This window comes from Manis pentadactyla, chromosome 2 (genome assembly GCF_030020395.1).
Source record: "Manis pentadactyla isolate mManPen7 chromosome 2, mManPen7.hap1, whole genome shotgun sequence".
Classification (NCBI taxonomy): Eukaryota; Metazoa; Chordata; class Mammalia; order Pholidota; family Manidae; genus Manis; species Manis pentadactyla.
In genome coordinates, this window is record NC_080020.1 from 182,952,695 (window position 1) to 182,973,245 (window position 20,551).

General features: G+C 34.4%; 1 protein-coding gene across 10 annotated transcripts in view; it reads right to left on the reverse strand.

Annotated features, from left to right (window-relative positions):
• Positions 1-20,551, reverse strand: part of EHBP1 (EH domain binding protein 1) — a 445,289-nt gene that overhangs the window by 74,596 nt on the left and 350,142 nt on the right. For all 10 annotated transcript variants that reach the window (XM_057497152.1, XM_057497151.1, XM_036890374.2 and 7 more), the window contains one exon: positions 18,509-18,652. In XM_057497152.1, the coding sequence (XP_057353135.1) occupies positions 18,509-18,652 (144 nt within the window). The remainder of the gene's footprint in view (positions 1-18,508; positions 18,653-20,551) is intronic.

Consider the following 20,551-nt stretch of genomic DNA (forward strand, 5'->3'; position numbering starts at 1 on the left):
GAGTGACCAGGAAATGTACAAAACAATTAATACTGTTTCACTGCTATCAAAGACACTCAGATTATTTTACATCAAGTGAAGCAAAGGAATTAGTAGCTTCACAGTGCCACCACTAGGAACTATAAATACAATAGCACACAATTAGTAATGCACATGTGACTTTTCATTCATGGCATATATCCTTGGGAAAGCCAGAACATGATAAGGAGAACAAAAGAAACATTAAAAAATGAAATGAATAAAGATTTAAACTCTACCTTTGTGCATGCTGAGCAATAACAGAATAGGCAATATAAATACAGCTCTTAGTAATGGTGATATCATCATAGGATGTTCAACACTGCACTTAACAGCCATATGGAAAATGTCTGTGGCCATTAACAGTTGTATAAAATGTGTGTTCCCAATACTAAGACACCTAGTCCTAGCTTCATGCATTAAAGGCAATCTCAAATAAATAAGACTTTTAAGGCTAGGGGTTTGTGGCCACCTAATAGAAAAGATGCTTGAGGCTTTTTTTTCCCTCCTAACAACGCTAGTGTTTTGTGTGACTTTGAAGATATGCTAGCAAGCTAACAATATATTTTCTAAGAAGTCTAGTAGCCATTGTTAGGATAGCAGACTTCAACTTAAATTTAGACATAATAGATAAACTATTATTTAAATCATAATGAATAAAACCAATGCCTTGTACAGAGGTATTTATGCTGAACATAGAAGTACACTGGCATTCTTTCCCTATAAAATGCAACCACAAAAAAGATCAGCTATACATTTAAAGTGTCTTACTGGTCTGAAACGGATTATGTACATTAAATCTGTCAATTGTGTTGGAGGAAGAAATAAGGACTATATTTTCATCTTAGTGCCTTGTGTGTGGACATTCAAGCTCATATAGAGAATAAAAGTACCTGAATATTTAAGACTATATTTTTTAAGGTTTTAGACTTCTTTTTATATAATTGATGTTCTTTTCAAATTACAAATGCAAAGTTAACCTACTTCTTTCTTGAAACAAAACTGATAATAATGTACAACTAGGGAAAATTAAAATTTTAGCTTGACTTAACTTTAAAGCTTAGTTCTTAGAAGCTAGCCATTTAAAGGTAACACAGCTAATTTTCATAAACATATTAGTATAATCTTCTATCACATACCATTTTATGATGATACATACTTAGAACACACATATATGAAAACCATGGAAAAAGTTTTTATCTATGAGGGATTACCAAAATGATGTTTAGTGTTTTTTACCAGTTGGATGGTAACTGCTTCTTTTATTATCTGGAAAAGATCTAGTGATTTTATCTAAGTCTGCTATAATTATCAGCATGACAGATTAGTCCCATTTAAATCAATATTTTCCAATTAACACCAAAAAATATAAGGTTGATGTCCCACTGCTTCATAGCAACAAAATATCTGTTAAAGGTTTAATTTGCAAAAGAGCAGCTTGCATTCTTTTGGTTTTTACCAAATAAGCCATTTGGATTCACTATCAAAGACCAGTTTAAAAAAAAAAAAGTCTCCATATCTTTTTCAATTACTAATCCTTGCAGTTTACTAAGGACTGATCAAACTGAAATTCCTTTCCCATATACAAAGGTTTTTTTTAGAGGATTCAAATATTCCTGCAAACTTTTAAAGACAGATACTTCAAACCTTCCAGGACTTGCTGCCAACTTCAGTTGGATCCGGCTAAGTGAGGATGGACTCCTATGCCAGTTGATTGTAATAGCTCACTCGCTATGCTCACCCATTAAGTATCAGCGAGAAATGTTCAAGTCTGTTTTATAATAATGTTATAATTCTTTTTGCTACTTTCTTTTTAAAAAGTTTCAGATATGTAACAACTATCTGCAAACCACATTCTTATGCTACATAATTTACAGCTGAAAAAACTAAAAACAGGCATATTTGTAATTCACTGATCATAAAGCAATTAGACTAGACTGAAGAATCATTTCCTTTTAGACTTTCTATCTATAAAAGAGTTTATTCTTTTAAAAAAATAAAAAATGATAATTAAACATATGACACTGTTCTTCTGATAGGTTCAAAGTGCTTCACAAATATCCTAACAATTCCAAGAACTATAGGCAGGCAGCACGATTGTCATCCCTTATTCTTTTAGTGTATTGATCCTAAACTTGAGCACGTCAAATGCAAACATGTCCATTGGCTATCATATATAATTACAAAAACACTGTTAAATGCAATGGTGGATTTATTAAATGTATCTTTTAAGCACATATTTAAAAAATTCTAACACAAAGTAATAGGCAAAAGAGTCTGAAATAGACTAGCTTGTAAAATTCTGTTGTGCATTTCTTGGGGGAAAGTGGGGAATTGGGTAATAAAAATAAAAGAAAATATTTTCTTAAAAAAAGCTGTTCGATTTTTTTCAAAGTTTGAGTCTAAATATATTATATAATCAAGGAGCATCCTTTGGATTGTATAATGGCTAGACTATTAAACCTGCTGGACTCTTGAGTTGTACTTTGAAAAAAATTATTTTAAGTACATGTGGGAAACAATGAACAAAATGAATATCACACCTACACTTTATATTAGTAAAAATAACATGAAAGTTTTCATAGAATACAAATAGGGAGCAAAGAAATATAAATCACAGAGATACAGAGGAATGCAATCAGTTTCTTACAGAAAAATAATTTCAGTGAACACCTGAAGCAGCATGTAAAGGCACAAGGACACAAATGAATCATGTAAACTACTTACCCTAAAAAAGATCTAAATGCAATATGTACTCATAACAAGTTCTCATTAAACATGCAATGATAATCTTGACAAAAATTGAGAAAAATTAAAAGGTTTACAATATCTCTTGGTTGCCTTTTAAGAGAAATTACAGCTCAAATTTTTCTTGAGGATAACTTAAGTAGAGTCTATATATAAGGATCCACCAGATAAGATTACAGGAGTTATTTTCAGTGCCTTAGAAACTGCTTCCTAGCCTTTCAGTGTAAAGCTATGTTAATTTATGTAAGAGAGAATGTTTGGGAAAGTGATGTGCTTCAAAGCAGAGTTGGGAGCTGAACTCTAATCAGAGGTCACAGAACATGGGAAGAACAAGTGTGTGTAAGGATTTGGTGTATACACAATATAACAAAGAAAGGTATCATAGTTAGAATTCAAGAATAGGAAGAAATGGTTGATGCAGGGGACCTTGAGTCCCAAAGTGACAAATGTCACCTCTCTCACTGACTGAGAAAGGAGAATGGACACTTTGACTTTCTCTTCCCAGTGATAATCAATTCTGCTTTAAAAACCTTCACAGAAACATTTTTTTTCCCTCTTTACAAATCTTTACTACCAAAAAAACTCCTCATAGCAACAAGAATTTGTCATGTTTTAGCTCATTTTTTATTAGTTGATTCAGAAGATATAAGAAATAACTTGTCACTGGTGGGGTGTAGCTGGGACACCATTTCACAACTGAGTCCCTCCAGCTGGGCAAATCTTCTGAAGCTGTCACTGAGGGTGAAATTAGAGGAAGAATAAGAGAGTGTAGAGAGAGCAGCAGGATCTTCAAGGCAAACTCAAAATAACCAAGCACCTGCCCTCACTGACCTCTAAAAGTTCAGAGCAAATATTATTCTATAAATGATTAAGAGAATGCTGTAAAGAATAAAGATGGTGTCATGAGAGGTGAGACAGAAACCTCTTCCCAAAACCACATATAATTTGAAAATATAGCAAATACATCAAATCCGGAAAGAGCAAGAGGAAAGAAGGCTGTGGCAGACTGTCTACATCTGGGGGGAAAAAGCAGACCTCAAGGAAAAGGGTACAGTACCAAGGCTGTGATCCGGAGGCACCCAAGCTCTTCCGCCACCACAGCTCACAGGGGGGAGGAAGAGAAATGGAGTGGGGAGGGGTGGAGGCTTAGAACTGCTGAACATACAGCCCTGGAGATCAGCTCGGGGAGCATGGACCTACATTACATGGTGCTCTGGAGATAAGTGGGGTTGGAAAGCTGAGAAAAGTGGAATACTTGGAGAGACTGAGATTTCAGCTGCTTGAGGAAAACAAGGATCCACATCTGGCCACTCAGGGACAAAACAAAGGCGGGCACTCTGAGAGACTTCATAACAGCGAGAGGGCTGTGAAAGGGGCAAAGACTGCACAGAGCTTGCTGCTCAGGAGAAAGGAAAGGTGCACAAAACTGTCTGGATGCACTCTGCTCAGCAGGTTGGGAACTTTCAAGAGGTTCAGGTGCTTCATCCCCCTGGCTGGCTACACAGCTCCAAGGCCCCCCACCATGATATGCAGCCTAGGGCACATTAATCCCGGCCAGCACCAGTTCGCAAACTGGCTGTCCCCACCATGGGACCAGGCCAAGAGGAGTGCGGCCCTGCCTACAGCAGATACAAACACAAGGAGTAGAGGCTTCTCCCTGCGCTCTTGGCCCACTGGCCCTGGCAGTGGAGACAGAAACTGCAGTTGGAAGCAGGAAAGACTTCTTTCCCCCCCGACAGGCAACAGTGTCATTCGCCTGTGACCCTGGCCACTGCTTCACAGGCTGAGCTGCTCCAGAGAGTAGAGATTCTGGGCATTACAGAGCGACATCTACAAATACGAAATGTCAAAGGCACCTGGATCAAACCAAAATCCCACAAACACTGGAAGGAGGGCCAAGTGAAAGTGAACTTATCAATCATACAGAAAGAGATTTCAAAATAAAAATCATAAACATGCTGGTGGCGCTATATAAAAATATTCAAGAACTCAGGGAGGAATTCAGGAATGAGATATAAACGTTGAAGAATATGGTACCTGAAATGAAATGTACAATGGAGGGATTTAAAAGTGAATTAGATAAAGTAGATGAGACAGTAAATGAAATATAAATTAGAGAATAAGAATACAAAGAAGTTGAGGCACAGAGAGAAAAAAGGATCTCTAGGAATGAAAGAATATTGACAGAACAATGTAATCAATCCAAATGGAACAATATTCACATTGTAGGGGTACCACAAGAAGAAGAAGAGAGAAAAAGGGATAGAAAGTGTCTTTGAGGAGGTAATTGCTGAGAACTTCCCCAATCTAGGGAAGGAGATACTTTCTGAGGCCATGGAGGTGCACAGATTTCCCAACACAAGGGACCCAAGGAAGACAACACCAAGACATATAATAATTAAAATGGCAAAGTTCAAGGATAAACACAGAGTATTAAAAGCAGCCGGAGAGAGAAGACAGATCACCTACCAAGGAAAACCCATTAGGCTATCATCAGACTTCTCAACAGAAACCTTACAGCCCAGAAGGCAGTGGCATGATATAGTTAATGCAATGAAGCAGAAAGGCCACAAACCAAGAATACTCTATCCAGCAAGATTATCATTTAAATTTGAAGGAGGGATTAAACAATTTCCAGATAAGCAAAAGCTGAGAGAATTTATATCCAACAGTCTCTACAGTGTAGTTTGGAGGAAAAGCTATAGATGAAAATGTTCCTAAGGCTAAATAGCTATCACTAGAGGAAACAAGACTACAGTAAAGAAAGTAGACCAATTAATTATAAAGCAGATGCAAAATCAAATCAACCACCCCAAAGTCAGTCAAGGGATAGACAAAGAGAACAGAATATCATACCTAATATATAAAGAATGGAGGACAAAGAAAAAGAAGGAACAACAAAAAAGAACTTTTAGATTGTGTTTGTAATAGCATACTGAGTTAAATTACACTGTTAAATACTAAGGAAGTTACCCTTGGACCTTTGATAACCACGAATCTAAAGCCTGCAATGGCAATAAGTACAAACCTATCGATAATCACCCTAAATGTAAATGGTGTGAATGCACCAATCAAAAGACACAGAGTCACTGAATGGATAAAAAAGACAAGACCTGTCTATATGCTGCCTACAAGGACTCACTTCAAACACTAAGACATACACAGACTAAAAGTGAAGGGATGGAAAAAGATTATCTCATGCAACTAATAGGAAGAAAAAAGCAGGAGCTGCAGGACTTGTATCACACAAAATAGACTTCAATACAAAGAAAGTAACAAGAGAAAAAGAAGGACATTACATAATGATAAAGGGGTCAGTCCAACAAGAGAATATAACCATTATAAATATCTATGCACCCAACACAGGAGCACCTACAAATGTGAAACAAATACTGACAGAATTAAAGGGGGAAATAGAGTGCAATGCATTCATTTTAGGAGACTTCAACACACCACTCACTCCAAAGGACAGATCAACAAGACAGAAAATGAGTAAGGAAACAGAGGCACTGAGCAACACATTAGAACAGATGGACCTAATAGACAGCTACAGAACACTCCACCCAAAAGCAGCAGGATACACATTCTTCTCAAGTGTACACGGAACATTTTCAAGAATAGACCATACACTAGGCCACAAAAAGAGCCTCAGTAACTTCAAAATGATGGAAATTGTACCAACCAACTTCTCAGATGACAAAGGTATGAAACTGGAAATAAATTATGCAAAGAAAATGAAAATCCCACAAACACATGGAGGCTTAACAACATGCTCCTAAATATTCAGTGGATCAATGAGCAAATAAAAACACAGATCAAGTAATATATGGAGACAAATGAAAACAATAACTCAATACTGCAAAATTGGTGGGACGCTGCAAAGGCCGTGCTAAGGGGGAAGTATATAGCAATTCAGGCTTACTTCAGGAAAGAAGAACAATCCCATATGAACAGTCTAAACTCATAATTAATGAAATTAGAAAAAGAAGAACAAATGAGGCCCAAAGTCAGTAGAAGGAGGCACACAATAAAGATCAGAGTAGAAATAAATAAAATCGAGAAGAATAAAACAATAGAATCAATGAAAGCAGGAGCTGGTTCTTCGAGAAAATAAACAAAATAGATAAACCCCTAGCCAGACTTATCAGGAAAAAAAGAGAGTTTACATACATAAACAGAATCAGAAGTGAGAAAGGAAAAATCAATATGGACACCACAGAAATACAAAGAATTATTAGACATACTATGAAAAATTACGTGCTAACAAACTGGATAACGTAGAAGAAATGGACAACTTTCTAGAAAAATACAACCTTCCAAGGCTGACCCAGAAAGAAACAGAAAATCTGAACAGACCAATTAACCAGCAATGAAATTGAATTGGTAATCAGAAAACTACCTAAAAACAAAACTCCTGTACCAGATGGTTTCACTGCTGAATTTTATCAAACATTTATTGAAGACCACATACCCATCTCCCTTAAGTTTTCCAAGACAGAAGAGGGGGGAATACTTCCAAAGTTGTTCTTTGAGGCCAGCAACACTCTAATACCAAAACCAGACAAAGACACCACACACAAAAAAAGAAAATGCATACCAATATCCCAAAAATGCTCAACAAAATATTAGCACATCAAATTCAAAAATACATCAAAAAGATCATCCATCATGCTCAAATAGGATTTATTCCAGAGATGCAAGGATGGTACAATATTCAAAAGTCCATCAACATCATCCACCACATCAATAAAATGAAGGGCAAAAACCACATGATCATCTCCATAGATGCTAAAGAAGCATTTGACAAAATTCATTATCCATTCATGATAAACACTCAACAAAATGGGTGTAGAGGGCAAATACCTCAACATAATAAAGGCCATATATGACAAACCCACAGCCAACATCACACTTGAGAGTGAGAAGCTAAAAACTTTTCCTTTAAGGTAGGGAACAAGACAAGGATGCCCACTCTCTCCACTTTTATTCAACATAGTTCTAGAAGTCCTAGCCACAGCAATCAGACAACACAAAGAAATAAAAGGCATCCAGGTTGGTAAAGAAGAAGTTAAACTGTCACTGTTTGCAGATGACATGATATTGTACATAAAAAACCCTAAAGAATCTACCCCAAAACTATTAGAACTAATAACAATTCAGTAAAGTTGCAGTATACAAAATTAGTACACAGAAATCTGTTGCGTTCCTATGTACTAATGGTGAACTAGCAGAAAGAGAAATCAAGAAAACAATTCCATTCACAACTACATCAAAAAGAATAAAACACCTAGGAATAAACCTAACCAAGGAAGTGAAAGACCTATACTCTGAAAACTACAAGACACTCATGAGAGAAATAAAAGATACCAGGAAATGGAAATATATCCCGTGCTCATGGATAGGCAGAATTAATATTGCCAAAATGGCCATCTACAAATTCAATGCAATCCCTATAAAATACCAATGGCATTCTTTATCAAACGAGAGCAAATATTTCTAAAATTCATATGGAACCACAAGAGACCCCAAATAGCAAAAAGCAATACTGAAAAGGAAGAATAAAGCTGGAGTGATTATGCTCCCTGATTTCAAGATCTATCGCAAAGCCACAGTAATCATGACAATTTGGTACTGGCTCAAGAACAGACCCACAGATCAATGGAACAGACTAGAGAACCCAGATATAAACCCAAGCATATATGGTCAATTAAAATATGATAAGAGAGCCATGGATATACAGCGGGCAAATGACAGCCTCTTCAACAGCTGGTGTTGGCAAAACTGGACAGCTACATGCAAGAGAATGAAACTGGATTACTGTCTTACCTCATACACAAAAGTAAACTTGAAATGGATCAAAGACCTGAATGCAAGTCATGAAACTATAAAACTCTTAGAAGAAAACATAGGCAAAAATCTGAATATAAATATGAGCAACTTTTTACTGAACGCATCTCCTCAAGCAAGGGAAACAAAAGCAAAAATGATCAAATGGGACTACATCAAGCTAAAGAGCTTCTGTACAGCAAAGGACACCATCAATAGAGCAAAAAGGCATTCTAAAGTATGGGAGAATATATTTATAACCAACATACCTGACACAGGGTTAACATAAAAATACATAAAGAATTCATATGCTTTAACACCCAAAATGCAAATAACCTGATTGAAAAATGGGCAGATGATCCAAACAGACACTTCTCCAAAGAAGAAATTCAGATGGCCAACAGGCATATGAAAATATACTCCATATCGCTAATTATCAGGGAAATGCAAATTAAAACCTCAATGAGCTATCACCTCACACCACTTGAGATGGCTGACATAGAAAAGACTAGGAACAACAAATGCTGGCGAGGAACTCTTCTACACTGCTGGTGGGAATGTAAATTAGTTCAACCATTGTGAAAAAGCAATATGGAGGTTGTTCAAAAAACTAAAAATAGAAATACTGTTTCACTCAGGAATTCCACTCCTAGGAATCTGCCCAAAGAAAACCAGTTCTCAGATTAAAAAAGACTTATGTACTCCTATGTTTATTGCAGCACTATTTACAATAGCCAAGATATGGGAGCAACCTAAGTGTCCATCAGTAGATTAATGGTTAAAGAAGAAGTGGTACATATACACAATGGAATACTATTCAGCCATAAGAAGAAAACAAATCCTACCATTTGGAAGAACATGGATGGAGTTAGAGGGTAGTATGCTCAGTGAAATAAGTCAGGCAGAGAAAGACAAGTACCAAATGATTTCCCTCATTTGTGGAGTAAAAAACACGAAGTAAAACTAAAGGAACGGAACAGCAGCAGACTCACAGACTCCAAGAAGGGACTAGCAGTTACCATAAGGGAGGGGTGTGGGAGGGTGGATGGGAGGGAGGGAGAAGGGGATTGAGGGGTATTATGATTAGTACACAAGTTGTGTGGGGGGTCACAGGGAAGACAGTGTAGCACAGAGTAGTAGTGACTGTGGCATCTTACTGCACTGATGGACAGTGACATTAGTGGGATATGGGGGGGACTTATAATATGGGTTAATGTAATAACCACAATGTTTTTCATGTGAGAACTTCATAAGTGTGTATATCAATGAAACCTTAATAAAAAATTTTTAAAAAGAGGGAAAAAATTGCTTGTCACTATTCCCTTCATTTATTCATTGAACAAACTTTTACATAACACTTGGTGCTGGGGATGCAAGGTTCCTGTTCTTAGAATAGTTCATAGCTGAGTAGGAGAAAGAGATGTGTAATTAGGTAATTATGTGGGATAAAGTCAGATGTAGAGATACATGTAACTCATTAGAATAAGATACAGGAAGGATTGCTGTAGGGGCCATGACAGAGGTGCTCATAGAAGAGATATATATCCGTGGAACCTAACAAGTAAAAAAGAGCATTTCAGGGAGAGAATAGGAATGAAAAGAATATGCCACCTTTCTGTAAAGAACTTAGAAGAGCTGGAGTATAGTGTGAAAAATGGGAGAGAGGTAAAGTTGAGGGTAGTAAGGGAGGGCACAAATTTGGAAGGACCTTGTAGGAGGTTAGCTAGTTGGGAAGTTTATTCTCCTGGGTAAATGAGAGATACCAGGTAAGATTTTGACCTTTATATACTCAAATTAGTACTTAAACTGTTTACCAATTTTCTTTTTATATTTTATAAGCCTGTCTTTCCTTATAAGTAGATCTTTGCTTTCAATCATTTAACAATTCTCTGAATCCTCCTTACGTTCTCACTCCCTCTCAGAGAAGAACTAGATACAAAAGACTCAAAAGCAGGGAACCTGTATTGAGTACATGGACACCTGTGCAATGCACTTTATGCTTTTATTTAAGTACTCTAACATCAATTATTAAAATAGTTCTATTCATTCTTCTTGGTATTCATCAGAAGGTCCTAAGTTAGTCGTCCAAGAACAAAGTTCAGAAGGATAAAAGATAGGAATCGCTGAAGAAATCCTAAATCATTGGTCTCTTAAGAGTAAGTAATAGTAAGCTCTTCAATAAACTCTTAAAGATTCAGGGTCAGTGACTCATTTAAGCAAGACTTGAGGTCACTTCTGGATATTAACCACCTTTTTTTTTCTTTCTTTTTCTTCTTCTTTTAACTCATGGGAATTCTTAGTTAAACTAAGAACACAAAAAGGAGTGGGTATCAGCAGGTATATGTCTCCCTCCCAGCAACTCGACTCTCAGTGCCAGAATATATTATGAAGGGCAAGATAATTTTCAATGAATTTAAAAAATAAGAACATGGTATATTAAGGTGCAAATTAAAGAGCATAAGCAAGTGAAAATAGTAGCAAACAGTTCACTAAATTAGAATGCCAGGTTTTTTTTTTTTTTTGCATTAGACCTGCTTTTTATTTACCAGAAGTCTTTTGATCTCTCCAGAGTGAAAAGGATGCTGACACTTAAGTGGGGATGCTATTAGTCATGGTTTCCTTACCCCTATCACTTGTGGACACCTATTAATTTGAATGTCACACAGGGAAAAACATATTTTTGCTTCCATTTTAGAATTGGAAAAACAGATTGAGAGACATTAAGCAATTTCCAGTTTTAGTATCACTTAACTCCAGAGATGAAATTGGGCATTTTTCCTTTTTCTTTTGTCAGCCAAGTTGGCCATACTACTTTTACAAAATATGGACAATACTGCTAAATAATTTCAATTTGTATGTATAATAGCTACCAGAAATGATAGAGAAAATGATCAAATTAAGAAACTACTGTGTTCTTGGAAAATATATCAACCTGATATCACATTGTATACTAAACTGAACATCTGAAAAACAAGGCAAGGTCTAACTTCTTGTGTATTTGTGAACCTGGACTTATCTGACATTTTACAGTCTCCTTCTTATCATTTCAATATCAGCTATAAGCCCCACATAGCAAGTGTCAAGTGTCAAAACTAGAGCATAGTCCTAGGACGTACTAGTCCTAGCCAGAAACCAGATCCAGACATAGAGAAACAGAAATAAGCCACACCCACAATGTTCAGTCCTAATGCTCAACTCACAGAATCTGTGAGCATAATAAAATGGGTTGTTTTATGCCAATAAGGTCTGCAGTGATTTTCTTTATGCAGCAAAAGATAACCTAAAAGAGGAAAGGTAGGGAAAATACCTTTGTGACTGTTTAAAGCAAAGTTTCATAAGCAATAGGTTACAACTTTGGGTAAGTGGGAAACAAATGGAACACAGTGACCAGCCTGGCATGGAGCTGGCTAGCTATGCAGCATGGAGTGAGTGGCTACTTCTGGGAAATACTTCAACTGATAAATGAATATAAGACAACTGATTCAAGTCACATTGGTGGCAGTCAAAGGAACAATGAGATTTTTTGTGATATACCATGATTACTATTAATCATAAAGAGTTTTATGTCTTCTCAATGTGAACAGGACTGCTATTATTGAATCTGCCACTTATTCTACACTTAGGCACAAGCTAATATCACCAACTGTAAAAGTGAAGAGTTCTTTCTTTGTCTCTCTCCTTAAAACACACACATCTTAGAGATAATGAAATCTAATACCAGTTTAAATGAAATGGCTTTATGGTTTTTAAGTTTGGGTATACTAAGAAAACAATATGCTAAAAATATCTTTTTTGAATACCAAAAGTAACCCTAGCTTAAAATAGTTTTCTTAACATGTCATGTTTTTAAAACACAAAGAACAAAGGGAAAAAACCCTCTAGCCATTTGTTATTCTATTTCCTGGGATAAACATTATTAATATTTTGATTATATTCCTTCCTGTTCTTCTCAATGCATACATAAAAACACAATCTCTATTATTTAAAAATGGAGTTCTTATGCTATATACTATTTTATATCTTTCTTTTTGTACAAAATGACCTTGTGAGCACTTTCTTATGTCCTTTCAAACATTACTTGAAAAGGTAATTTTTAATGGCAACATACCAAGTATATACATGTAACAATTTATTTGTTTATTCCCCTATTTTGGGCAATTACCATTTTGTAATTGTTGCTATCACAAGCTTTGTATAACACTGTGATTAAAACTTGTATATCAATCTTTGTTAGTGGAATTATTAAAAGAGAATGGCATTTCTTGATCAATTCTAATTGTTTTCCAGAAAGGTATAGCAAGTTACATGCTACTAGCAGTGGAAATGAGTTTCTGACTCAAGAAAACATCACCAGCATGTTTTTTAAAATCCAAGTTACATATTTTACAGATATATTAAAATGTCACAGTCACAGAATAAGAGATATTTTGGTATAGTAACCAACCTCTGCTGTTGAATTTACACAAGTATAATTTAGCTAAACGTTTAAATTTTATTTGGGAAATAAAAACTGTAAATAAAATTACTGTTGCCTTAAAGAGAAGAGATGACCAATGACATATATGTTCAAAGTTTGAAGTAATAAATTAATAAATTGAATGAAAGAATAATCAGCTTTTAAAAGTCAGTATACTTGACTTCTAAGCCTAGTTTACCACTGTCTGCAACCCTAAGTTCAAACACCCTTTCCTAACTCATTTTCTTAATATTATAATAGATACAATAATAGTATCTATTCCTACTTCAAAAGGATATCAGAAAAATAAACAGGAAGGAAATAAAAGCCAATGCTTTGAAAACATAAACTCTGAAATCAAATTGTCTAAGTTCAATTCATGGCTCTGTTACCTACTAGTTGTGCGATCACGGGCAATTCATTAATTTGTGTGTCAGTGTTCTCAACTGTAAAATAGGAATAATAATACTTAACTCATAAAATTGTTGTGGAGATTAAATGAGAAAATCCATGTGAAAACAGAATCCAGCTTGACACACAATAAGTACTCAATAAACATTAGATTACAGTAATTAACGTATATGTAAAATTTAAACACAGGTAAAGTAATGGGTTTTTAAAAACTACTTGGTGGACAGATCGCTTAAATCTCAAGTATTCTAAATTTAAAAATCAGTACACTTGGAAAATACAGAGCTATCAATTTTCCATAAATTTTAGAGCCTAAAAGAGTTATTAATCAAAGTTTATTGCAAATAAAATATAGTATCAACAAAATAACCTTCTTAAAGACAGCATTCTTTCTGTGGCTGTTCACTTGACTAGATCCTTCTCACCCATCAAATTTTAGTTCAAATATTCCTTCCTTATTTCACTCAATCCCCTGCTACTCAAATTATCCTCTACTATATCATGTAGTCTGCACTCTCTTCTGTTATCTTATCTATTTATTATTATTTGTCTCTTCTCACTACACTGTAAATTCCATAAGGGAAGACACTTAGTCTTTTCTGTCATTATGAATATACTCAGTTCAGCCAGTCAGTATATATCTGGCATATGACCAAATCAATGAATTGATGGTATAATAAATGGCTAGATACTGAAGGAGTGGGCATAAAGCTGGCTCTAAATTTCTTCCTTAGAAAGAATGGCCCTCCAGATTAGTGTTTCTCAAAAATTTTTATCATGACCCAGTTAAAAATACATTTTATATCAACATGCAGTAAACACACATATCTACATAACTAAGACATGTTTCACATAAATATACTATGCGTACAATTGTGTGATAAATTCTGGTATTTTTAATTTCATTCTTTTCTATTGAAGCCTGAAAAACAATGCTCAAGGTCAGAGGTTATTAAGGTGGTAACTGAAAAATATTTTTAAAAGCATGCATGGGAGGGAAGAAATGAAATTGTCTTTGTTCATAGATGACTGATCATCTATGTAGAAAATCTGAAAGAACTGGGAAAAAAAACCTTTTAGAATTGAAAAGCAACTGTAGCAAGATTGTAGGATACATGGTTAATATACAAGACAATTGCTTTCCTATATACCAGCAATGAACAAGAGGAATTTCAAATAAAAACACAATACCATTTGCATTGTCACCCCAGAAAATGAAAAGCTTAGGTATACATCTAACAAAATATGTGTAAGATTGATATAAGGAATGCTATAAAACCTTGTAACAAAATCAAAGAACTAAATAAATGGAGAGCTATTCCATGGTCATATATAGGAAGACTCAATATTGTCAAGATGTCAGTTCTTTCCAACTTGATCTTTAGATTCAATGTAATCCCAAAGAAAATACAAATAACAATTAGAAACTCAACAATAAGAAAGTAACCAGAGTAAAAAATGGGCCAATTATCATCTTACTACACTGATGGACAGTGACTGCAATGGGTTATGGGTGGGGACTTGATAATATGGGTAAATGTAGTAACCACATTGCTTTTTCATGTGAAACCTTCATAAGAGTGTATATCAATACCTTAATAAAAAATTTAAAGAAAAAAAGAAGGGCCAATTACCATTCATATGGGACCACAAAAGACTCTAAGTAGCCAAAGCAATCCTGAGAAAAACAAAGCTGGGGGTATTACATGTTCTGATCTCAAACTATACTACAAAGCTATAGTAATTAAAACAGTATGATACTTGCACAAGAAAAGACCTATAGATCAATGGAGCACAACAGACAGCCTAGATATAAACCCATACATATATGGTCAACTAATATATAATAAAGGAGCATGAATATACAATGGGGAAAAGACAGTCTCTTCAGTGACTGGTGTTGGGAAAAATGGAGAGCTATATGCAAGAGAATGAAACTTGAAATGGAGTAAAGACCTAAATGTAAGACATGAAACCATAAAACTCTTAAAAGAAAACAGGTAAGAAGCTCTTGAAAATAAACATGAGCAATTTTTTTCTGGACACATCTCCCTAGACAAGGGAAACAAAATAAAAAAATGAACAAGCGGGACCACATCATACTAAAAAGCATACCGTACAGCAAAGGATACCATCAGCAGAACAAAAAGGCAATCAACAGTATATATAGGAGAATATATTTATAAATAATTTATCTGATAAGAGGTTAACATCCAAAATATATAACAAACTCATATGACTCAACACCAAAAAAATCCCCCAAAAAACAAAAAACAATTAAAAAAACAGGTGGAGGACCTGACAGAGATTTTTCCAAAGAAGAAATACAGATGGCCAACAGGCACATGAAAAGATGCTCCACATCACTAGTATCATCAGGAAAATGCAAATCAAAACCATAATGAGATATTACCTCACACCAGTCAGAATGGCCACCATCCAAAAGACAAGATATAACAACACATCCTTGGCAAGGATGTGGGGAAAAGGGAACCTTCTTACACTGTTGGTGGGAATGTCAATTGGTGAAGCCACTTTTGGAAAGCAGTATGGAGGTTCCTCAGAAAGCTAAAAACAGAAACACCATATAACCCAGTAATTCTACTTTTAGGAATTTACCCAAAGAAAGCAAGATCTCAGATTCAAAAAGACATATGCACCCCTATGTTTATTGCAGCACTATTTACAATAACCAATATATTGGAGCAACCAAAGTGTCTATCAATAGAAGAATGGATAAAGATGTGATACATATACACAATGGAATATTATTCAGCAATTAAAAAAAGAATTCGTTCTATTTGCAACAACATGGATGGACCTAGAGCGTATTGTGCTAAGTGAAATAAGCTATGTGGAAAAAGACAAATACTGTATGATTTCACTTATTTGTAAAATCTAAAAATAAAACAAACAAAAATACACAAAATAGCAGTAGATCCATAGACACTGAGAAGTGATTGGTGGTTACTGTTGGGAATGGGCTGGTGTGGATGGGGAGATTGAGGGAGATAAAGGGGCACAATCTCAATCATACTTTAAGCTGATTATGGGGATGGCAGTACAGCATGGAGAATATAGCCAAAGATTCTGTAACATCTTTCTATGTTGACAGATTGTAATTGCACTAGTTGGGGTGAGGATTTAGTAATGCTGCCAACTGTTGAAGCACTGTGTTATATACTTAAAACCAATATAAGATTGTATATTAACTATATGTCAATTTAAAAAATGGGCCAATTACATTAACAGACATCTCTTCAAAGATTTACGGATTGCAAAAAAGCATATGAAAAGATACTCTACATCACATGTCATCAGGGAAATGCAAATTAAAACAATGACATACCACTAAATGCCTATTAGAATGGCCAAAATCTAGAACACTGACAACACTCAATGCTGGCAAGGATATGAAGCAAAAGAACTCTCACTCATTGCTGGTGGGAACGCAAAATAGTACAGCAACTTTGGAGATAGTTTGGTGATTTCTCACAAAAGTAAACATACTTTTACCATATGATCCAGCAATCACACTCTTTTATATTTATCCAAAGGAATAAAAAACTTATATCTATACATAAACCTGCATGTGGATGTTTATAGCAGTTTGTTCATAATTGCCCAAACTTGGAAGCAACTAAGATGTCCTTCAGTAGGTGAATGGATAAACTGTGGTGCATCCAGACAAGGGTATATTACTCAGCACAAAAAAGAAATGAACTATTAAGCTAAGAAAAGACAAGAAGGAACCTTAAATGCATATACTAAGAAAAAGAAGTGAATCAGGAAAGGCTACATACTGTACAACTATATGGCATTCTGGATAAGGCAAAATTATGGGACAGTAAAATAATCATGTTGCCAAAGACTGGGGATAAAGGGAGGGATGACTAGGTAGAACATACAGGATTTTTAAGACAGTGAAAATACTCAATATTGTAACATAATGATGGACATGTGTCTTTATACATTTGTCAAAACTCATAAAATATACAACACCAAGAGTGAACCATAATATAAACTATGGACTTTGGTTGATCATAATGTGTCAATGTATGTTTATCAGTGTAACAAATGTATCCCTCTGGTGGGGGATGTTGTTAAGTTGGGGAGGCTACATGTGGGGACACAGGTCATACAGGAAATCTCTGTAACTTCCCCTCAATTCTGCTATGAGTCTAAAACTGCTCTAAAAAAATAAAACCTTAATAAAAAAAAAAAGAAGCCTGCAGTTTTGTGTATATGAGATTGGTGGTAGGGCAAGCTTGCCATAGTTTTCAGATTCATGAAGAGGTTCATGTCTTCCTACATTTAAAGGCTTCTATTATTATGTGTTCACTATTATCTGTGATGCACTACACAAAAATAAGTATAAAAATGTCATTTAACATAGAGATGGCAATATATGATAGGAGAGAGCATTGACTCTGCAGTCTAATAAGGTTCAGGTTCAACTCCTGGATTCATCATTTACTAACACTGCAACTTTGTACAACATACCTTACCTATTAGCCTTAGTTTTCTTATCTGGAAGTAGTTTGAATATCTATTTCATGGGGATAAGTAAAATAAAAATTATGTGAAAAACATCCATTATAGTGCCTGAAATATATAGTAGTTACTCAATAAATGGTAGGCATCATTATTATATTCTAATATTTCCAACAAAATAACATACATGGACAAAATAGTTTTAAACAAAGTAAAACTAAATTATAAAATGTAAATGAACAAAAAATAGATTATTCATATACATGTAGAAATTATATTCCAGGGTCTTACTTTTCCTCATAGCTAACACTACTGTGTATGAATAATTACATTATGCTCTTTCAGGTGAATTTATAAGTTCAATCAAATGTACCAAGTACCCACAATTTATCAGTTCAACAAAAGTACCAAGGTATGAATTTATCACTTCACTAAATGTACCAAATATACAGTCTGTTAAAAAATAATTTAGCAAAAACTAAATAAACTTCTCCATCCCTACTATGATTACAATGAACATCTTATGATTCTTTTTTTTTATCCAGTGTTCCTCACATCACTTAGCTGCCTGTTGCACAGTAGTGTGGCTGTGTTGGTAATCTGCTTATTCCCTGCCTTTAAGGCTGCATCTCTTCTTGCTTGCTCAAGGAGAACTCTTGCTCTTTCTTTAAGTTCTTCTTGTCTGGATAACATCCGATGCTAAAAGCAAAGATACAGAATTAGAAGCCAGAAAAAAAAAGCATTTAATCAACATTTATAAACTAATCAATGGTTATATAATCTGTCAAAATAATAGAGGTCAGGAATAAGATTTTAGTTTTATGAGATTACCTGCAGAAAGTATTGTTGTTGATTAGAAACTAGAATGAATACCTAAATCTTGACATACAGGAAATACATCTTCATTGCCTAAAATTGGATTAAATTTAATTACATTTTTATTAAGACATTCTCATAAGGTCTAAGGTCCACATGTATATTATATGCAATTTTTACATTTATTAACCACAGTATAATCTGGTAAAAACACACTTAAAAGTTACCAATTTTATTTTTATAGTCCTATAGAATTGATAACAAGGTGTCTTCCAAATTTGTATGTTGAAAGATATTAAATATTTGTGGAAATCATCTTTTTAATTCTTGATAATTAATGTTTATAGAAAATTCAAAGTTATATTTTGTTTAAAAAAAAGTAAAATTTCTTCATTGCTTACTTTCTTACAACAAAACAATAATCACATTAGAATTGGAAGAGTATTTTCCTGGATTAATTTGTAATTTTTTAACATATTTTTAAAGAACAGACAGGGACCACCAATGGAAATCAGTTCTTAAGTGGTAGCATTAACCCAAGCACAAATATCCATTTCTATCACTCTGATACTTAATTTTCTTTCCTTTCCTTTCATTGTATAGTTTTGGTTCAGTTCTGAGTAGCATTCATGGTCAGGAAAAAGGTCATATACAGTAAACCTATTTATTTGGTATAATATGAAACTTCAAAAAAGATTTAGTACATAATTTTTAGGTCTCTTTGCTCTTTGTATTTTAATATAACAATTTTTAAACCTTTTCTTGTAATCTTAGGGAAGATTTTTTTAACGTGTACACTTCAATGGTTTTTAGTATATTCACAAGGTTGTGAACCATCAATGCTACCTAACTCCAGAACATTTTCATCACCAAAGGTTTTAAGAGTATTAAGCAAAAATCTTTACTAGATATAATTGGAATGTATGTGATAATGATAGATTTTTTTATGCATATTGATAGGACATAATACAATTGGTCACTGCATTCAAACTGGTTACAAATCAACAGTTTCTCAAAAACAAGCAAAATTAATTAAATGAACACTGAATCTGAAGTCAAGACATAAGGCTGCTAATCCTTCTTCCACTAATAATAATCAACACAATACTGAACAGGTCACTTAAAAACTATCATGTATTCCATGATATGATGTTAAAAAGCTTTAAAGTCGGATAGACCTGGGTTCAAATACTAATTTCATCACTTAATTGCGGGTAACTTACTTGTTCTCTAAGCATCAGTTTCCTCACTTATAAAATGGGGATTAAAAAAAGACCAACTCTCATAAGGATATTGCAAAGATTAAGAGAAAGAAATGTAGTAAGCTCTGGATAAATTTTAACTATTTCTGTATTTTTAAAAAAGCTCTCAATTTCCTCACCTTTGAAATGAGAAATTTATTTCTTAAAATCCTATTTGTTCTAAAATTTGTGATTACTTAGATCATTTTAAAGATCCCACTAGTTCTAAATTGTGTGATTCTCAGTCCTTTAGAGATTCCAAATCAGCTACACAGTGAAAAACTTCTTTGGCATTAAGAGTACACAAACAGAAATTTTCTTCCTGACTATAAATGCAACTCAAATTCATCATAGAAATTTTAGAAAATATATGAAAACATAAAGAAGAAATATGAAAATAGTGGGAAGCATCATACTTCCTGGTTTCACACTATATCATAAAGCAGTAGTAACCAAAACAATATGGTTTTGGCATTATAAACAGATACACAGATCAATGGAACAGAATAAAGAGCCCAGAAATAAACACATGCATATATGG